The sequence below is a fragment of the Somniosus microcephalus genome, unplaced genomic scaffold, assembly GCF_052327205.1.
Source record: "Somniosus microcephalus isolate GS21.2 unplaced genomic scaffold, FLI_Smic_1.0 unresolved_chr1, whole genome shotgun sequence".
Classification (NCBI taxonomy): Eukaryota; Metazoa; Chordata; class Chondrichthyes; order Squaliformes; family Somniosidae; genus Somniosus; species Somniosus microcephalus.
Window position 1 is genome coordinate 135,493,554 of NW_028225179.1, and position 17,772 is coordinate 135,511,325.

The window sequence follows — 17,772 nt, forward strand, 5'->3', positions numbered from 1 at the left end:
GAGGAATATTGTAGAGCTTCAGGAGCCAGAGTGAATTATAGTAAGTCCCAATGCCTGGTTGCAGGGAGGGGTAGGGGGGAATGGTTGGGGGAATGTCCCTTTAAGGTGGTGGAGGTTTTGGAAGTTCTGGGGGTGCAAGAAAGACAGGGATGAAGTGGATCGATTAAATTGGGAACTGAAGGTTATGAAAATTAAAAAGATTTTGGGAAGATGGGAAAGAAGGTGGTTGAAAGTGCAAGGAAGAGCGACAGTGGTGTCTGCTCTCCTGCTATCTAAGCTATGGTACTTATTGATGGTGGAGGATATTCCCAAGTGGGCGGAAAAGTCCATCCGAGAGGCTTGTGTGAGGTTTTTATGGGAAGGGAAACCAGCCTTGGTGGCTTACAATACCATCATTGGACGGAGAAATCAGGGAGGACTGAATTTCCCAGATATTGATTTGAAGAAAAAATCCTTTAGAATCAAATGGGTGAAGAGATTTCTTCAGAAGTCAAATACAAGTTGTTTTGAGCATTTTTTAAAACGAAGTGGGATAGGAGGGCAGGGGATATTTTATATGGAATGCAATAATATGTTTTTGAAATCGATTAAGCTTCTCCCTAGGTTTTATAAGGGGGTTGTAGAGGCTTGGGCCCAATTTTTAAAAAGTGTGCAGTTTATGCCCAAGGGGGCTGAGGGATTTTTAGAACAGCCATTATTTTTGAACAGGTGGGTCAACATTGAAGGAGAGGTTTTATTTAATCAATCTTTTATAAAAGCTGGGATTATATCTGTGAAAGATGTATTATACGAGGTAATTCCAGGTTGGTTGCTGGAAGCGATAGTGAGGGATATGGTGTGGGAGGAGGATCAGGAGGTAGAGGAAAAAGCAATAGGAACCATGTATGAGAAGATTGTGAGGGCAATGCCACAGGATTGGATGGAAGAAATAAATGCGGAAATCTCCAAAGGAAGTAAAATGCGTCCTGCTTTTCCAAGCTTTGTACTGGAGAAAGGGGGAGAGTTGGTTCAATTTGACAACTGTTATACTCGAGATTTCTATGAGGTATTTAGAGAATGGAGATTCAAGACACCTACTGGTCAGGAGTTTTGGCAGAGTATATACCCACAGCTGGACTTCAACAGGATTTGGAAGGGAGTGTGGGCAAATTTTAAATGTCCAGAATGGATTGAACTGGATTTCAAATTGGCTCATAACCGGATTTTTACCATGATGGTCTTGTGCAAGATTGGACGAGCGGAGGCAGCAACTTGCCCAATGTGTGGGACACGGGATGAGACTCTGTCCCATTTACTGGTGTTATGTCCGCAGTTAAATTACTTTAAGTACTATGTTCGACAGTTGTGTGAAGCTTTTTTGCTGGGTGGGGACCGAAGAGCGAGAATGGGAATCCCGTGGGACTCAATTTTGAGATGGGGATTGCAGGAGAGTCTGCCCGAGTCTAGCGGAGTGGCAATTAATTTAATGTTCAGTTTGGCTAGATTCGTGATTGTGCAAAGAAGGAATGCTCTGTTTTTTCAGGGGAGGAGAATCAATCTAAAAGAGTATTTTAAATATAAGCTAAAAGATCATTATAAGGCTCTGTGGATGTTTTATTCAGAAAGGAATTTAAGGATAGTAATTTACAACCAATTTTTAAAGTACAATCGATTAATATATGTTACGGGAGACAAATTAAACTTCAGGTTTTGATGTTAAAATGTGGTGGCAGAATGGCTGCGCAGAGCGGCGGAATTGATTTGTATCATACAATGAAATGATCACGATGTTGTAAATGTTCTTAATGTTCAATAAAGTATATTAATAAAAAAAAAGTGGGTAGCAGACTCGCCTCTGAGTCAGAAGGTCATGGGTTCAAGTCCCACTACCAGAGATTTGAGCACAAAATCCAGGCAGACACCCCAGTGCAGCACTGAGTGAGTGCTGCACTGTCGGATGGTGCCGTCTTTCAGATGAGATGTTAAACTGCAGCCCTTCGGTAGGAGAGTTATCCCTGGTGTCCTGGCCAATGTTTATCCCTCAATCTACACCCCTAAAACAGATTATCTCATTGCTGTTTATGGGACCTTGCTGTGCTCAAATTGGCTGCCTCGCTTCCTACATTACACCAGTGACTACACTTTAAAAAGTATTTTGTTGGCTGTAAAGCACGTTGGGACATCCAGTGGTCGTGAAAGGTGCTATATAAATGCAGGTCTTTCTTTTTTTTTGATGCGGTTCTTGCAAAATATTCTCAACGGCTGGGCCCGCCTGTGATCATCTGTTTTAGTGATGGTGATTGAGGGATAAACATTGGCCAGGACACCGGGGATACCTCCCCTACCGAGGGGCCTCAGTTTAAAATCACAGAGGCCCACAGCTCTCACTCACTTTGCCACGAGCACTCCCTGCCGGCCGAGCCCATTCCTTTCTCTGGTGCCGCGACCTTGTGCCATCCTCCCGCCGCGTGATCAGCGCGCCCGCGGGGCCCTTCAAGCATGTGCCTGAACGTGTTCACGCAAACACCTGCAATCCCACAGTGTGGCTGTTACAGAACCTGCCGGTGGGACAGCGTCGGCAGGGGGTCGTGCTCCCAGCAGCACCCCAACAGCCGCATGGGTGCTCGTGCCCTCACACACCTTGGCCAGCCTGCTGATAGCTTTTAAATATTCATAGAATCATAGAAAGTTACAGCACGGAAGGAGGTCATTTCATCTCATCGTGTCTGCGCCGGCCAACAAAGAGCTATCCAGCCTAATCCCACTTCCCAGCTCTTGGTCCGTAGCCCTGCAGGTTAGAGCATCCCAAGTGCACATCCAAGTACTTTTTAAATGTGGTTAGAGTTCCTGCCTCTACCACCCTTTCAGGCAGTGCGTTCCAGACCCCCACAACCCTCTGGGTGAAGAAATTTCCCCTCAAATCCTCTCTAAACCTTCCACCAATTACTTTTAATCTGTGCCCCCTTGTTTTTGACCCCTCTGCTAAGGGAAATAGGTCCTTTCTGTCCACTTTATTTAGGCCCCTCATAATTTTATACACCTCAATAAGGTCTCCCCTCGGCTTCCTCTGTTCCAAGGAAAACAGACCCAGCCTATCCAGTCTTTCCTCATAGCTAAGATTCTCTACTCCCAGCAACATCCTTGTAAATCTCTAGTGCAATCACATCTTTCCTGTAATGTGGTGACCAGAACTGCACGCAGTACTCTAGCTGAGGCCTAACTACTGTTTTATACAGTTGAAGCATAACTCCCCCTGCTCTTGTATTCTAGGCCACGGGTAATAAAGGCAAGCATTCTGTATGCTAAGTGGCTAATAATGGCCGTCTGTTGCTGAGTACCCGGAATTGGTGTGGGAAGCAGGCACATCCATCTCTGTAAGTAAATACCTGCTTTCATTAAAGCATTATTAAAACCCTCTTTACATGCTGCACTTTCATGTTATGAGTATTATACAGTATTATAATTTAGATGGGGAATCCGTGATTACTAATCCATTGGAAAAGTGGTCCTTCAAACAAAAAGGTTTGAGAACCGCTGCTTCGGCGCGCCGTTCTTTCATCAGTAACGGGCGTCTGTGTTTAAACAGGTGTGATTTAGTTGCTTTTTTTGTTAAAAGTGAACGGTACCAATTCCCATTTTAAAGCTTTAAGCCTACATTACTTTATATTTAATCCGTCTTTCGGATGAGACGTTAAATCTAGGCCCCCATCTGCTCTCTCAGGTGGACATAAAAGATCCCACGGCCACTATTTCGAAGAAGAGCGGGGGGCAGGGTGGGGGGGGGGGGGGGGGGGGTGGGTGGAATTATCCCCGGTGTCCTGGGCCAATGTTTATCCCTCAACCCATATAACAAAAGACAGATTATCTGGGCATTATCACATTGCTGTTTGTGGGAGCTTGCTGTGCGCAAATTGGCTGCCGCGTTTCCCACATTACAACAACGACTACACTTCAAAAGTACTTCATTGGCTGTAGAGCGCTTTGAGATGTCCGGTGGTTGTGAAAGGCGCTATATAAATGCAAGACTTTCTTTCTTTAATTAGTGACTCGGAACCAAGCCATACAGGCCAGAAGCTGCCAGGTTTATTTACTGGTTGGTGCAAAGTCCCGTGAGCTCAGTCAGGGTAGTAGCCCAAGTGCCCCTGGTCTAGAGAGGGGAAGAATGAACCTGGGTTCCCACTCCTGATCACTGCTGGAAGGTGTGCGTGGACCCGACACGCCTGGCCCTCTTTCAAATAGCCAGCAACCAGGCACGATGGGGCTGAACAGCCTCCTTCTGTGCTGTACGATTCTAGGTCTAGGACTTGGCTGTGAGGCCCCCCCCACACAGTCAAATAGGCTGGTGACACCGTGATCTGGAGTGGTCAGTTTGGCTGAAGCATCAAACAGCGCCCACACTGTTGTCTCTCTCTGCATCAATCATTGTTCTGAGATGTTCTTTGGTGAGAGGTGGTAAAAAGTGAACCGTACCAATTCCCATTTTAAAGCTTTGAGTTGACATTATTTTCCAGTTAATCAGTGACTCGTAATCAAGCCATTCAGGACAGAAGCTGCCAGGTTCATTTACTGCTTTATGCTAAATCCTCTGATCTCAGTCAGGATTGGATAGGCTGGGGTTGTTTTCTTTGGAACTGAGGAGGCTGAGGGGAGACCGAATTGAGGTGTATACAATTATGAGGGGCCTAGATAGAGTGGATAGGAAGGACCTATTTCCCTTAGCAGAGAGGTCGATAACCAGGGGGCATAGATTTAAAGTAATTGATCGGAGGTTTAGAGGGGAGTTGAGGAGAACGTTTTTCACCCAGAGGGTGGTGGGGGTCTGGAACTCACTGCCTGAAAGGGTGGTAGAGGCAGAAACCCTCATCACATTTAAAAAGTACTTGGATATGCACTTGAAGTGCCGTAACTTACAAGGCTACGGACCAAGAGCTGGGAAGTGGGATTAGGCTGGGTAGCTCTTTGTCGATCGGCGCGGACACGATGGGCCGAATGGCCTCCTTCCATGCTGTAAATTTCTATGATTCTATGATTCTACAGCGCCTTTGAAAGAAGAACTTGAAAAACTGGTGGGGAGAAAGATCGATCTAAAATGCATTCATTCTGCATGTCCCGCTCTCCGGCTGCTCGGGGAAAACTCCCCTGCTCTTCCGGGGGATCTTTTACGTGCACCTGAGAGAGCAGGCGGGACCTCCGTTTCATCAGAAAGACGGCCCCCGCAACAATACAGCACTCCCTCGGCACTGCACTGGAGTGTCACCCGAGGTTTTTGTACTGAGGTCTCTGGAGTGGATTTTGAGACCCACAACACCTTCTGGACGGAGTCCGTGTTTCACGTTTACATGGAGTGTGAGAGGTTGCAGCCCCTCTTCCATTATTTGAAGGGGGCTGCTCCTCGATTTTTGGCTGCACTTCAATCCCACGCTCCTGAACTTTGGTCACCCGGTGCGGAGGGGAGCGGGCAGGTCGGGGGACCTCCTCGTGGGGCTGCTCCTGGGCCTGGCCACAGTGGCCATTAACTGGTCCAGGCAGTGGGCGGTCGAGGGAGTCGTTTGGCCCGACTTCCGCGGCCACTTTCACGCCGGGTGGCCCTGGAGTTGGAGCACGCGGTGGGCATTGCGTGGACTGGAGTGCATCATTACCCTGGCCAATGCAATTTTAATTTGATTTGTTAAGTTTCATTTGATTTTTTTTGTCAAGTTACAGTTTTTGTTGATTGATTGTACCAAAAGAGCAACACCTTCTGGACTCAGAGGCGGAGTGTGCTGCCCACTGAGCCACTTGCTGTGATGCCCCAGCTGTCGAATATGCCGGTGACACCATTGGTCATGGGAATGGCTCGTTGGCTGAGGCCCCAGAGATCCGCACGATGCCCGTGGAGCTGTATATAAAAAAGTGAGGGAAAAATGTGGCGGGGAAAAATAATGAAGTAAAGCCTTGAATTCTACCCCGCCCCTGCGGCCTCCCTCCTTGCCCCCTTTTCTCTCTCTCTCTTTCTCTCTCTCTACCTCTCTTTCTGAGAGGAATCTTAATTATTTTATTTAATATAATAGAAAATGCTGAAAGGTGAAACAGCGATTTACTTGTACTTCTTGCAATCTAGTATACTGTATTCACTGCTCACGATGCGGTCTCCTCTACATTGGGGAGACCAAACGCAGATTGGGCGACCGCTTTGCGGAACACCTCCGTTCAGTCCGTAAGGGTGACCCTGAGCTTCCGGTCGCCTGTCACTTTAATTCACCGCTTCACTCCCACTCTGATCTCTCTGTCCTCGGCCTAACATTGTTCTAATGAAGCTCAACGTAAGCTCGAGGAACAGCACCTCATCTTTCGATTGGGCACTTTACAGCCCTCTGGACTCAACATTGAGTTCAACAATTTCAGATAATTATCCCTGCCCCCATTTTTCATGCAGTATGATTTTTGCCATTCCCATTTGCAACATTTTATCTTTCCTGCCTCTTACAAAAGTACAGGATTTTCTTTCAATTCCTTCCTCCCCTCCTAACAACGCCCCCCTCCCCTGTCTCTGCACCTGCTTAATATGTTACATCTCCAGCTTTTTCCAGTTCTGATGAAGGGTCCCAGACCTGAAACGTTAACTCTGTTTCTCTCTCCACGGATGCTGCCACGGCGGGGTTGCGGTCATTCGGCTCCTGGAGGAGCTGCGAGAGGAAGAAGGGGAATAAAATGGTGAGGACCAAGCAGACGGCGCGCAAGTGCACCGGGGGCAAAGCTCCCTGGAAGCAGCTGGCCACCAAGGCAGCCCGCAAGAGCGCCACGGCCACGGGCGGGGTGAAGAAGCCCCACCGCTCCCGGCCCGGCACCGTGGCCCTGCGGGAGATCCGCCGCTACCAGAAGTCCAACGAGCTGCTGATCCACAAACTGCCCTTCCAGCGCCTGGTCCGTGAGATCGCGCAGGACTTCAAGACCGACCTGCACTTCCAGAGCTCGGCCATCATTGCTCTGCAGGAGGCCAGCGAGGCCTAGCTGGTGGGGCTCTTCGAGGAAACCAACCTGTGCGACATCCACGCCAAGCGGGTCACCATCATGCCCAAGGACATCCACCTGGCCCGGCGCATCCGTGGCTAACGCGCCTGATGGACCCCCGGCTCAGCAGCACCCCTTAACGGCTCTTTTCAGAGCCACCCAACCCCATCAGCAGAGAGCGGCGACCGGCCCTTCACACCGAGCCCTCCACCCGGGACACACAACATCCCCTGGACCCTTCACACCGAGCCCGGGACACAACATCCCCCGGACCCGTCACACCGAGCCCGGGACACACAACATCCCCCGGGCCCTTCACACCGAGTCCTGAACCCGGGACACATAACATCCCCCTGGGCCCTTCACACCAAGCCCGGGACACACAACATCCCCTGGACCCTTCACACCGAGCCCGGGACACACAACATCCCCCGGCCCTTCACACCGAGCCCTGCACCCGGGACACACATCATCCCCCGGGCCCTTCACACCGAGCCCGGGACACAACATCCCCCGGACCCTGCACACCGAGCCCGGGACACACAACATCCCCCGGGCCCGTCGCACCGAGCCCGGGACACACAACATCCCCCGGGCCCTTCACACCGAGTCCTGAACCCGGGACACATAACATCCCCCTGGGCCCTTCACACCAAGCCCGGGACACACAACATCCCCCGGGCCCTTCACACTGGTCCCGGGACACACAACATCCCCCGGGCCCTTCACACCGAGCCCCGGACACACAACATCCCCCTGGGCTCTTCACACCGAGCCCGGGACACTCAACATCCCCCGGGCCCTTCACACCGAGCCCCGGACACACAACATCCCCCGGGCCCTTCACACCAAGCCCGGGACACTCAACATCCCCCGGGCCCTTCACACCAAGCCCGGGACACTCAACATCCCCCGGGCCCTCACACCGAGCCCGGGACACAACATCCCCCGGGCCCTTCACACCGAGCCCGGGACACAACATCCCCCGGGCCCTTCACAAGACAATCACCGTCCAACATCCACAATCACAAATATTAACCTCAAATTGAATCACTCCTTTAATATCAAGGCTGTTTAAGCAGTGTCTTTTTTTAAATCTCCTGTGAGGTGCCTTGGGGGAGGTTTTACCACGCGAGAGGCGCTATATAAATGCAACTTGTTGTTTGCCGAGCCTTTTTGTTGCACTTTAACGCATGTGCAATATTTTTTGCAGCTAATTTCAAGAGTGCAAGTAAAATAAAAAGCAGCCAATGCTGGAAATACTCAGCAGGTCAGGCAGCATCTTGCGGTGGGTGGAGCGAGGCCCGGAGCTGCCACTCAAAGCTGCCGATCACGTGGGCCTCGGTGACCAGCGGGCCGAGCAGCCAATCGGAAAAGGGTTCGCCGCCTGATCCGATCCTTTGCATAATGCGGTCTATATAAGGCGGCGGCAGCCAGCAGTGTGTTCGACGCGGTCCGGACGCGGCGAGTGGGAGCGATACCCGAGATGGCCAGCAAGGTGATCGTCAAGAAGGCGGCTTCAAAGTCGCACCGCAAGCGGCGGCGGGCCCGCAGGGAGAGCTACGGCATCCACGTCTACAAGGTGCTGAAGCAGGTCCATCCCGACACCGGAATCTCCTCCAAGGCCATGAGCATCATGAACTCGTTCATCAACGACGTCTTCGACCACATCGCCTGCGAGGCCTCCCGCCTGGCCCACTGCAGCCGGCAGCACACCATGTCCTCCAGGGATATCCAGACCTCCGTCCGCCTGCTGGTGCCCGGCGAGCTGGCCAAACACGCCGTGTCCGAGGGCACCAAGGCGGTCACGAAGTACACCAGCTCCAAGTGAAAGGGGGCCCGGCCTTAACCACAACTCGGTCCCCACACACCCACCCCCTAAAAACAACGGCTCTTTTCAGAGCCAACCTCACCCATTCTATACCCGAGAGCTCTTGCCTGCCTGACTTTGCACCATTTAGTTTTTGTTTCACACTGAAGGAGACAGGAGTAAAGGGATGTACCAATAGCTGGCATATTTATTATACAGCATCCTTTAACCTAGTGAAACATCCCAAACATCTTCACAAAAATTTGACACCCAACTGCAGACGGAGCTACTTTGTTTTGTATTCGTTCTTGGGATTTCGGCAAAGAGCCGGCATTTTATCGCCCATCCCCAATCACCCTCTTCGAGAAGGCGGTGGTGTGACCATGCGGTGAAGGCGCCCCCACAGCGTTGACAAAACTTGACACTGAGCCCCATCGTGAGATATTTTGTTTTATGTTTGTTCGTGGGATGCGGGCGTCGTTGGCAAGGCCAGCATTTATTGCCCATCCCCGATCGCCCTCGAGAAGGTGGTGGTGAGCCGCCTTCTTGAGCTGCTGCAGTCCCGTGTGGTGAAGGTGCTCCCACAGTGCTGTTAGGGAGGGGGTTCCAGGATTTTGACTGCGACGATGAAGGATCGGCGATATATTTCCAAGTCGGGATGGTGTATGTGACTTGGAGAGCAACTTGGAGGTGGTGGTGTTCCCATGCACCTGGTGCCCTTGTCCTTCTAGGTGGTGCAGGCCACGGGTTTGGGAGGTGCTGTTAGGACAGGAGCGAAAGCTTGGTCGAAAAGGTACGTTTCAAGCAGTGTCTTAAAGGAGAGAGAGGCGGAGAGGTTTGGGGAGGGAATTCCAGAGCTCAGGGCCCTGGCAGCTGAATGCACGGCCGCCAATGGTGGAGCGATTAAAATAGGGGATGCGCAAGAAGCCAGAATTAGAGGAGTGCAGATATCTCAAGGGGTTGTGGGGTTGGAGGTGGTTACAGAGATAGGGAGGAGCGAGGCCATGGAGAGAATTGAAAACGAGAATGAGAGTTTTAAAATCAAGGTGTTGCCTAACCTGGAGCCATTGTAGTTCAGCGAGCACAGGAGTGATGGATGAACGGGACTTGGTGCGAGTTATCATTAAGTTGCAACACAGGTTAACAAAGCCATTGGGAGAAAAAAAAAGCAAAATACAGTTTCATTTCTAGAGGAATAAGATTTAAAGCAGAGAAGTTACATTAAACTTATATAGAACCCTGGTTAGACCACACTTGGAGTACTGTGAACAGTTCTGGTCTCCATATAATAAAAAGGATATAAGATAATAAGTAAGAGCAGGAGTAGGCCATGCGGCCCCTCGAGCCCACTCCGCCATTCAATAAGATCAAGGCTGATCATCGATCTCAACTCCACTTTCTCGCCCGATCTCCATATCCCTTGATTCCCTAAAGTCCAAAAATCTATAGAAACATACATAGAAACATAGAAGATAGGAGCAGCCGTAGGCCATTCGGCCCCTCAAGCCTGCTCCGCCATTCAATGAGATCATGGCTGATCATTCAAACTCAGTACCCTGTCCCTGCCTTCTCCCCTTGATCCCTTTAGCCTTAAGAAATATATTGCCTTATCTGAGGAAGGATGTTCTTGCCATGGAGGGGGTGCAGCGAAAATTCACCAGACTGATACCTGGGATGGCAGGAATGATGTATGAGGAGAGATTGGGTCGATTGGGCTTATACTCGCTGGAGTTTAGCAGAATGAGAGGTGATCTCATTGAAACATACAAGATTCTGAAGGGGATTGACAGGGTAGATGCTGAGAGGTTGTTTCCCCTGGCTGGAGTGTCTAGAAACAGGGGGCATAGACTCAGGATAAGGGGTCGGCCATTTAAGACTGAGATGAGGAGGAATTTCTTCACTCAGAGGATTGTGAATCTTTGGAATTCTCTGCCCCAGAGGGCTGTGCATGCTGAGTCTTTGAGTATATTCAAGGCTGAGATAGACTTTTGGACTCGAGGGGAATCAAGGGATATGGAGATCGGGCAGGAAAGTGGATTTGAGGTCGATGATCAGCCATGATCTTATTGAATGGCGGATCAGGCTCGAGGGGTCGTATGGCCGACTCCTGCTCTTATTTCTTATGTCCTTTCTATAATATGGAGACCAGAACTCTTCACAGTACTCCAAGTGTGGTCTAACCAAGGTTCTATACAAGTTTAACGTAACTTCTCTGCTTTAAATCCTATTCCTCTAGAAATGAAACTGTATTTTGCTTTTTTTTCTCCCAATGGCTTTGTTAACCTGTGTTGCAACTTAATGATAACTCACACCAAGTCCCGTTCACCCATCACCCCTGTGCTCGCTGAACTACAATGGCTCCAGGTTAAGCAACACCTTGATTTTAAAATTCTTATCCTCGTTTTCAATTCTCTCCATGGCCTCGCCCCTCCCTATCTTTGTAGCCACCTCCAACCCCACAACCCCCCGAGATAGCTGCAGTCCTCTAATTCTGGCCTCTTGCACATCCCCTGTTTTAACCGCTCCACCATTGGCGGCCGTGCATTCATCTGCCAGGGCCCTAAGCTCTGGAATTCCCTCCCCAAACCTCTCCGCCTCTCCTCCTTTAAGACACTGCTTGAAACGTACCTTTTCGACCAAACTTTCGCTCACCTGTCCTAACAGCACCTCCCAAACCCATGACCTGCACCACCTAGAAGGACAAGGGCAGCAGGTGCATGGGAACATCACCAGCTCCAAGTTCCCCTCCAAGTCACACACCATCCCGACTTGGAAATATATCGTCGATCCTTCATCGTCGCTGAGTCAAAATCCTGGAATTCACTCCCTAACAGCACTGTGGGAGTACCTTCACCACACGGACTGCAGCAGTTCAAGAAGGCGGCTCACCACCACCTTCTCAAGGGCGATCGGGGATGGGCAATAAATGCTGGCCTTGCCAACGACGCCCGCATCCCACGAACGAATAAAAAACAAAATATCTCACGATGGGGCTCAGTGTCAAGTTTTGTCAACACCGTGGGAGCGCCTTCACCGCATTTATTTTAATGCAAGGAGTCTTGCAAATAAGGTGGATGAACTGAAGTTGTTGTTGAACACATGGGAGTACGATATTGTTGCTATCATGGAGACATGGTTGAGGGAGGGTCAGGACTGGCAGCTCAATATTCCGGGGTATAGAATCTTCAGGAGAGACAGAGGGGGGTGTAGAAGGGGAGGGGGTGTTGCAATATTAATTAAGGAGTCGATTACTGCTGTAAGGAGGGATGATATATTAGCGGGTTCCTCTAATGAGGCCATATGGGTAGAACTTAAAAACAAAAAGGGGGCAAGCACCTTGCTGGGAGTGTACTATAGGCCCCCAAACAGTCAGGGGGAGATAGAGGAACAGATATGTAGGCAAATCTCAGAGAAGTGCGAAAATAATAGGGTAATAATAGTGGGGGATTTCAACTTCCCCAATATTAATTGGGATAGTCAGAGTGTGAAAGGCTTAGAGGGTGCAGAATTCTTAAAGTGCATCCAGGAGAGCTTTTTGAGCCAACATGTAGAAAGTCCTACAAGAGAGGGGGCGGTACTGGACCTAATTCTGGGGAATGTAGCCGGGCAAGTGGTGGAAGTGTCAGTAGGAGAGCATTTTGGCGACAGTGACCATAATTCGGTGAGATTTAAGGTGGTCATGGAAAAAGACAATGACGGCCCGGAAATAAGGGTTCTAAATTGGGGGATGGCCGATTTTAATATGATAAGGCAGGATGTGGCCAAAGTGGACTGGGAGCAGCTACTTATAGGAAAATCCACATCAAAGCAGTGGGAGGCTTTCAGAGGGGATATAGAGAGAGTACAACGCCAACATGTTCCTGTAAAGGTCAAGGGTGGGACCAACAAGCAAAGGGAACCTTGGATGACAAGGGATATACAAAAATGCATTAGGAAAAAAAGGGGGGCTTTTGGCAGTTACAAAAGACTAAAGACGGAGGAAGCCCTAGAGGAGTATAAAAAGTGCAGGGGCATACTTAAAAAAGAAATTAGGAGGGCGAGGAGGGGCCATGAAATAACACTGGCGAGCAAAATAAAGGAAAATCCTAAGATGTTTTATAAGTATATTAAGGGCAAGAGGATAACCAGGGAAAGGGTAGGGCCCATTAGGGACCAAAGTGGCAATCTGTGTGTAGAGCCAGATGATGTAGGCAGGGTTTTAAATGAATTTTTTGCATCTGTGTTCACTATGGAGAAAGATGATGTAGACATAGAAATCGGGCAAGGGGACTGTGACATACTTGGACATATTAGCATCAAGAGGGAGGAGGTACTAGCGGTTTTAGCAGGCCAAAAAGTGGATAAATCCCCAGGCCTGGACGAGATGTATCCCAGGCTGTTGTGTGAGGCAAGGGAGGAGATTGCAGGGGCTCTGACACAAATTTTCAGAACCTCTCTGGCCACAGGGGATGTACCAGAGGACTGGAGAGCAGCTAACGTAGTACCATTATTCAAGAAGGGTAGCAGGGATAAACCAGGGAATTACAGGCCAGTGAGCCTAACATCTGTGGTAGGGAAATTATTGGAAAAAATTCTGAGGGACAAAATTAGTCTCCACTTGGAGAGGCAAGGATTAATCGGGGATAGTCAGCATGGCTTTGTCAAGGGTAAATCATGTCTGACAAATCTGATTGAATTTTTCGAGGGGGTGACTAGGTGTGTGGATGAGGGAAATGCTGTGGATGTGGTTTACATGGACTTCAGTAAAGCTTTTGACAAAGTCCTGCATAGGAGACTGGTCAAGAAGGTAAGAGCCCATGGGATCCAGGGTGCCTTGGCGCGTTGGATCCTAAACTGGCTGAGTGGCAGGAGGCAGAGGGTGATGGTCGAAGGTTGCTTTTGTGACTGGAAGCCTGTGTCTAGTGGGGTACCTCAGGGATCGGTGCTGGGTCCCTTGCTGTTTGTGATCTACATAAATGATTTGGATGAGAATGTAAAAGGTATGATCAGTAAGTTAGCAGATGACACGAAAATTGGTGGGGTGGTAAATTGTGAGGAGGAAAGCTTCAGGCTACAGGAAGAGTTGGTCAGATGGGCGGAAAAGTGGCAAATGGAATTTAACCCTGAAAAGTGCGAGGTGATGCATTTTGGACGGACAAATAAGGCAAGGGAGTACACAATGAGTGGTAGGACCCTAGGAAGTACAGAGGGTCAGAGGGACCTTGGTGTGCATGTACATAGATCCCTGAAGGCAGCGGAACAGGTAGATAAGGTGGTTAAAAAGGCATATGGGATACTTGCCTTCATTAGCTGAGGCATAGAATATAAGAGCAGGGAGGTTATGATGGAGCTGTACAAAACGCTGGTGAGGCCACAGCTGGAGTACTGTGTGCAGTTCTGGTCACCTCACTATAGGAAGGATGTGATTGCTTTAGAGAGGGTGCAGAGAAGATTCACCAGGATGTTACCTGGGATGGAGTGCCTCAGCTATGAAGAAAGACTAAACAGGCTGGGGTTGTTTTCATTGGAGCAAAGAAGGCTGAGGGGGGACCTGATTGAGGTGTACAAAATGATGAGGGGCATAGATAGGGTAGATAAAGAGGAACTTTTCCCCTTAGTAGGGGGGTCAATAACAAGGGGGCATAGATTCAAGGTAAGGGGCAGGAGATTTAGAGGGGATTTGAGGAGGAACTTTTTCACCCAGAGGGTGGTTGGAATCTGGAACTGTGCCTGAAAGGGTGGTAGAGGCAGGAACCCTCACAAGATTCAAGAAGCATTTGGATGAGCACTTGAAATGCCATTGCATACGCACTTGAAATGCCATTGCATACAAGGCTATGGACCAAATGCTGGAAAATGGGATTAGACTGGACAGGGATTGATGGACGGCGCAGACACGATGGGCCGAAGGGCCTCTTTCTGTGCTGTAAAACTCTATGGACACACCACCACCTTCTTGAGGAGAGTGATTGGGGATGGGTGATGCCGGCTCTTTGCCTACATCCCGAAAACGAATACAAAACAAAGCAGCTCCTTATGCGGTTGGGTGTCAAAATTTTGTGAAAATGCTTGGGATGTTTTACTAGGTTAAAGGATGCTGTATAATAAATATGCCAGTTGTTGGTACATCCCTTTACTCCTCAGTCTCCTTCACTGTTAAACAAGAACTAAATGGTGCAAAGTCAGGCAGGCAAGAGCTCTCTGGTAAAGAGTGGGTGAGGTTGGCTCTGAAAAGAGCCGTTGTTTTTTTGGGGGGTGTGTGTGGGGACCGAGTTGTGATCAAGGTAAGGCCCCCTTTCACTTGGAGCTGGTATACTTGGTGACCGCCTTGGTGCCCTCGGACACGGCGTGCTTGGCCAGCTCGCCGGGCACCAGCAGGCGGACGGCAGTCTGGATCTCCCGGGAGGACATGGTGTGCCGCCGGCTGTAGTGGGCCAGGCGGGAGGCCTCGCAGGCGATGCGGTCGAAGACGTCGTTGACGAACGAGTTCATGATGCTCATGGCCGTGGAAGAGATACCAGTGTCGGGGTGCACCTGCTTCAGCACCTTATAGACGTAGATGCTGTAGCTCTCCCTGCGGGCCCGCCGCCGCTTGCGGTGCGACTTGGAGGACATCTTCTTGGTCCCCTTCTTGGCGATCACCTTGCTGGCCATCTCGGGCATAGCGGAAACGAAGCAAAACTCCCTCACAATCAACGCGTCCAGACCACTCTGGACACATTGCCGAGTGCCGCCGCCTTATATAGACCCCGTTATGCAAATGAGCGGATCAGGCGGCGACCTCTTTTCTGATTGGCTGCTCGCCGAGGCCCACGTGATCGGCAGCTCTGGGCCTCGCTCCACCCACTGCAAGATGCTACCTGACCTGCTGAGTATTTCCAGCATTGGCTGCTTGTTATTTTACTTGCACTCTTGAAATTAGCTGCAAAAAATATTGCATGTGCGTTAAAGTGCAACAAAAAGGCTCAGCAAACAAGTTGCATTTATATAGTGCCTCTCACGTGGTAAAACCTCCCCCACGGCACCTCACAGGAAACCAAAAAAAAGGACACCGCTTAAGCAGCCTTGATATTAAAGGAGATTCAATTTGAGGTTAATATTTGTGATTGTGGATGTTGATTGTCTTGTGAAGGGCCCGGGGGATGTTGTGTGTCCCGGGCTTGGTGTGAAGGGCCCGGAGGGATGTTGTGTCCTGGGTGCAAGGCTCGGTCCCCGCCCTCTGGCGATGCGGTTGGGTGGCTCTGAAAAGAGCCGTTAAGGGGTGCCGCCGAGCCGGGGGTCCCTCAGGCCGTGGATGCGCCGGGCCAAGTCGATGTTCTTGGGCATGATGGTGACCCGCTTGGTGTGGATGGCGCACAGGTTGGTTTCCTCGAACAGCCCCACCAACTAGGCCTCGTTGGCCTCATGCAGAGCCATGACGGCCGAGCTCTGGAAGCGCAGGTCGGTCTTGAAGTTCTGCGCGATCTCACGGACCAGGCGCTGGAAGGGCAGTTTGCGGATCAGCAGCTCGATGGACTTCTAGTACCGGCGGATATCCCGCATGGTCACAGTGCCGGGCCGATAGCGGTGGGGTCTCTTCACCCCGCCCGTGACCGGGGCGCCAATTGCTTGCGGTAAGCTTTGCCTCCAGTGGACTTGCACGCCATCTGCTTGCATCTCGCCATTTTATTCCCCTTCTTCCTCTCACCGCTGCTCCAGGATCCAATTGACTGCAGCCGCGCCGCGCCTTTTAAAGGCTCCAGCCGAGACTGGTTCGGGCAGAAGCGACACCCGATTGGTCACTCCACAGCCGCCCGCTGATTGGTTGGCAGTTGGCTTCTGTTCGGCCGGGAATACACCAAGCTGATTGGTTGGTTGCGCGCGATCTGATTGGAGCGTTTTTCAATCCCGGAACTAAACCTCACCACCCACCCAAGCCGGCCGGAGGGCGGGAAATTCAGAATGCAAAGTACAACTAGAAAATACTGCAGGTGCTGGAAATCTGAAATAAAAACAGAAAATGCTGGAAATACTCAGCAGGTCAGGTAGCATCTGTGGAAAGAGAAACAGAGTTAATGTTTCAGGTCGTTGAAAGGTCGTCGACCTTTTCAGGTCATGCTAACTCTGTTTCTCTCTTCACAGATGCTGCCTGACCTGCTGAGTTTCTGCAGCATTTTCTGTTTTTATTTCAGAATCCAAAGTCTTTTTTTCTTAATTTAAAATGTGAACATTTTATTTACAGTTAATGACATTACAGAGCTCAGGTCTTAGCTCTTTGTACAAAGTCACAAACCATCATTCAAAGTTTTTGTTTGCTCCTTGAGCAGAGGATGCTGTTAAATGAAGGCACACCTCTCCCGTTGTTAATTGATGGGAGAGGGACCTTCTTCCCTTTGCTCAATCATCAATCAATAAAATAATTAAGATTCCTCTCAGAAAGAGAGGTAGAGAGAGGGAAAGAGAGAGAGAGAAGGGGGCAAGGAGGGAGGCCGCAGGGGCGGGGTAGAATTCAAGGCTTTACTTCATTAATTTTCCCCGCCACATTTTTCCCTCATCTTTTTTTTATATACAGCTCCATGGGCATCGTGCGGATCTCTGGGGCCTCAGACAACGGGCCATTCCCATGACCAATAGTGTCACCGGCATATTCGACAACTGGGGCATCACAGCAAGTGGCTCAGTGGGCAGCACACTCCGCCTCTGAGTCCAGAAGGCATTGCTCTTTTGGTACGATCAATAAACAAAAACTGTAACTTGACAAAAAAAAATCAAATGAAACTTAACAAATCAAATTAAAATTGCATTGGCCGGGGTGATGATGCACTCCAGTCTCCGCGGCGCCCACTGGTCACGGAAGGCCTCGAGCGTGCCGGCGGACACCGCGTGCTCGATCTCTAGGGCCACCCGGGCGCGAATGTGGCCGCGGCAATCGGGCCGAACGACCCCCTCGACCGCCCGCTGCCTGGACCAGTTAATGGCCACTGTGGCCAGGCCCAGGAGCAGCCCCATGAGGAGGTCCCCCGACCTGCCCGCTC

At 50.3% G+C, this 17,772-nt stretch overlaps 3 protein-coding genes across 3 annotated transcripts; 2 read left to right on the forward strand and 1 right to left on the reverse strand.

Moving 5' to 3' along the window:
• The first annotated feature begins 6,566 nt into the window (after positions 1-6,566).
• On the forward strand, positions 6,567-7,220 carry LOC147095911 (histone H3-like). Its single transcript, XM_085974026.1, has one exon. It carries the CDS (start codon positions 6,670-6,672, stop codon positions 6,967-6,969), a length of 300 nt encoding a protein of 99 aa, XP_085830152.1. The 5' UTR covers positions 6,567-6,669; the 3' UTR covers positions 6,970-7,220.
• Positions 7,221-8,424: 1,204 nt separating this feature from the next.
• Positions 8,425-9,418, forward strand: LOC147095912 (histone H2B 7-like). Its single transcript, XM_085974027.1, has one exon. It carries the CDS (start codon positions 8,456-8,458, stop codon positions 8,798-8,800), a length of 345 nt encoding a protein of 114 aa, XP_085830153.1. The 5' UTR covers positions 8,425-8,455; the 3' UTR covers positions 8,801-9,418.
• A 5,204-nt stretch (positions 9,419-14,622) lies between these two features.
• On the reverse strand, positions 14,623-16,475 carry LOC147095913 (histone H2B type 1-A-like). The gene has a single exon (XM_085974028.1). It carries the CDS (start codon positions 15,419-15,421, stop codon positions 15,056-15,058), a length of 366 nt encoding a protein of 121 aa, XP_085830154.1. The 5' UTR covers positions 15,422-16,475; the 3' UTR covers positions 14,623-15,055.
• Positions 16,476-17,772: the final 1,297 nt, after the last annotated feature.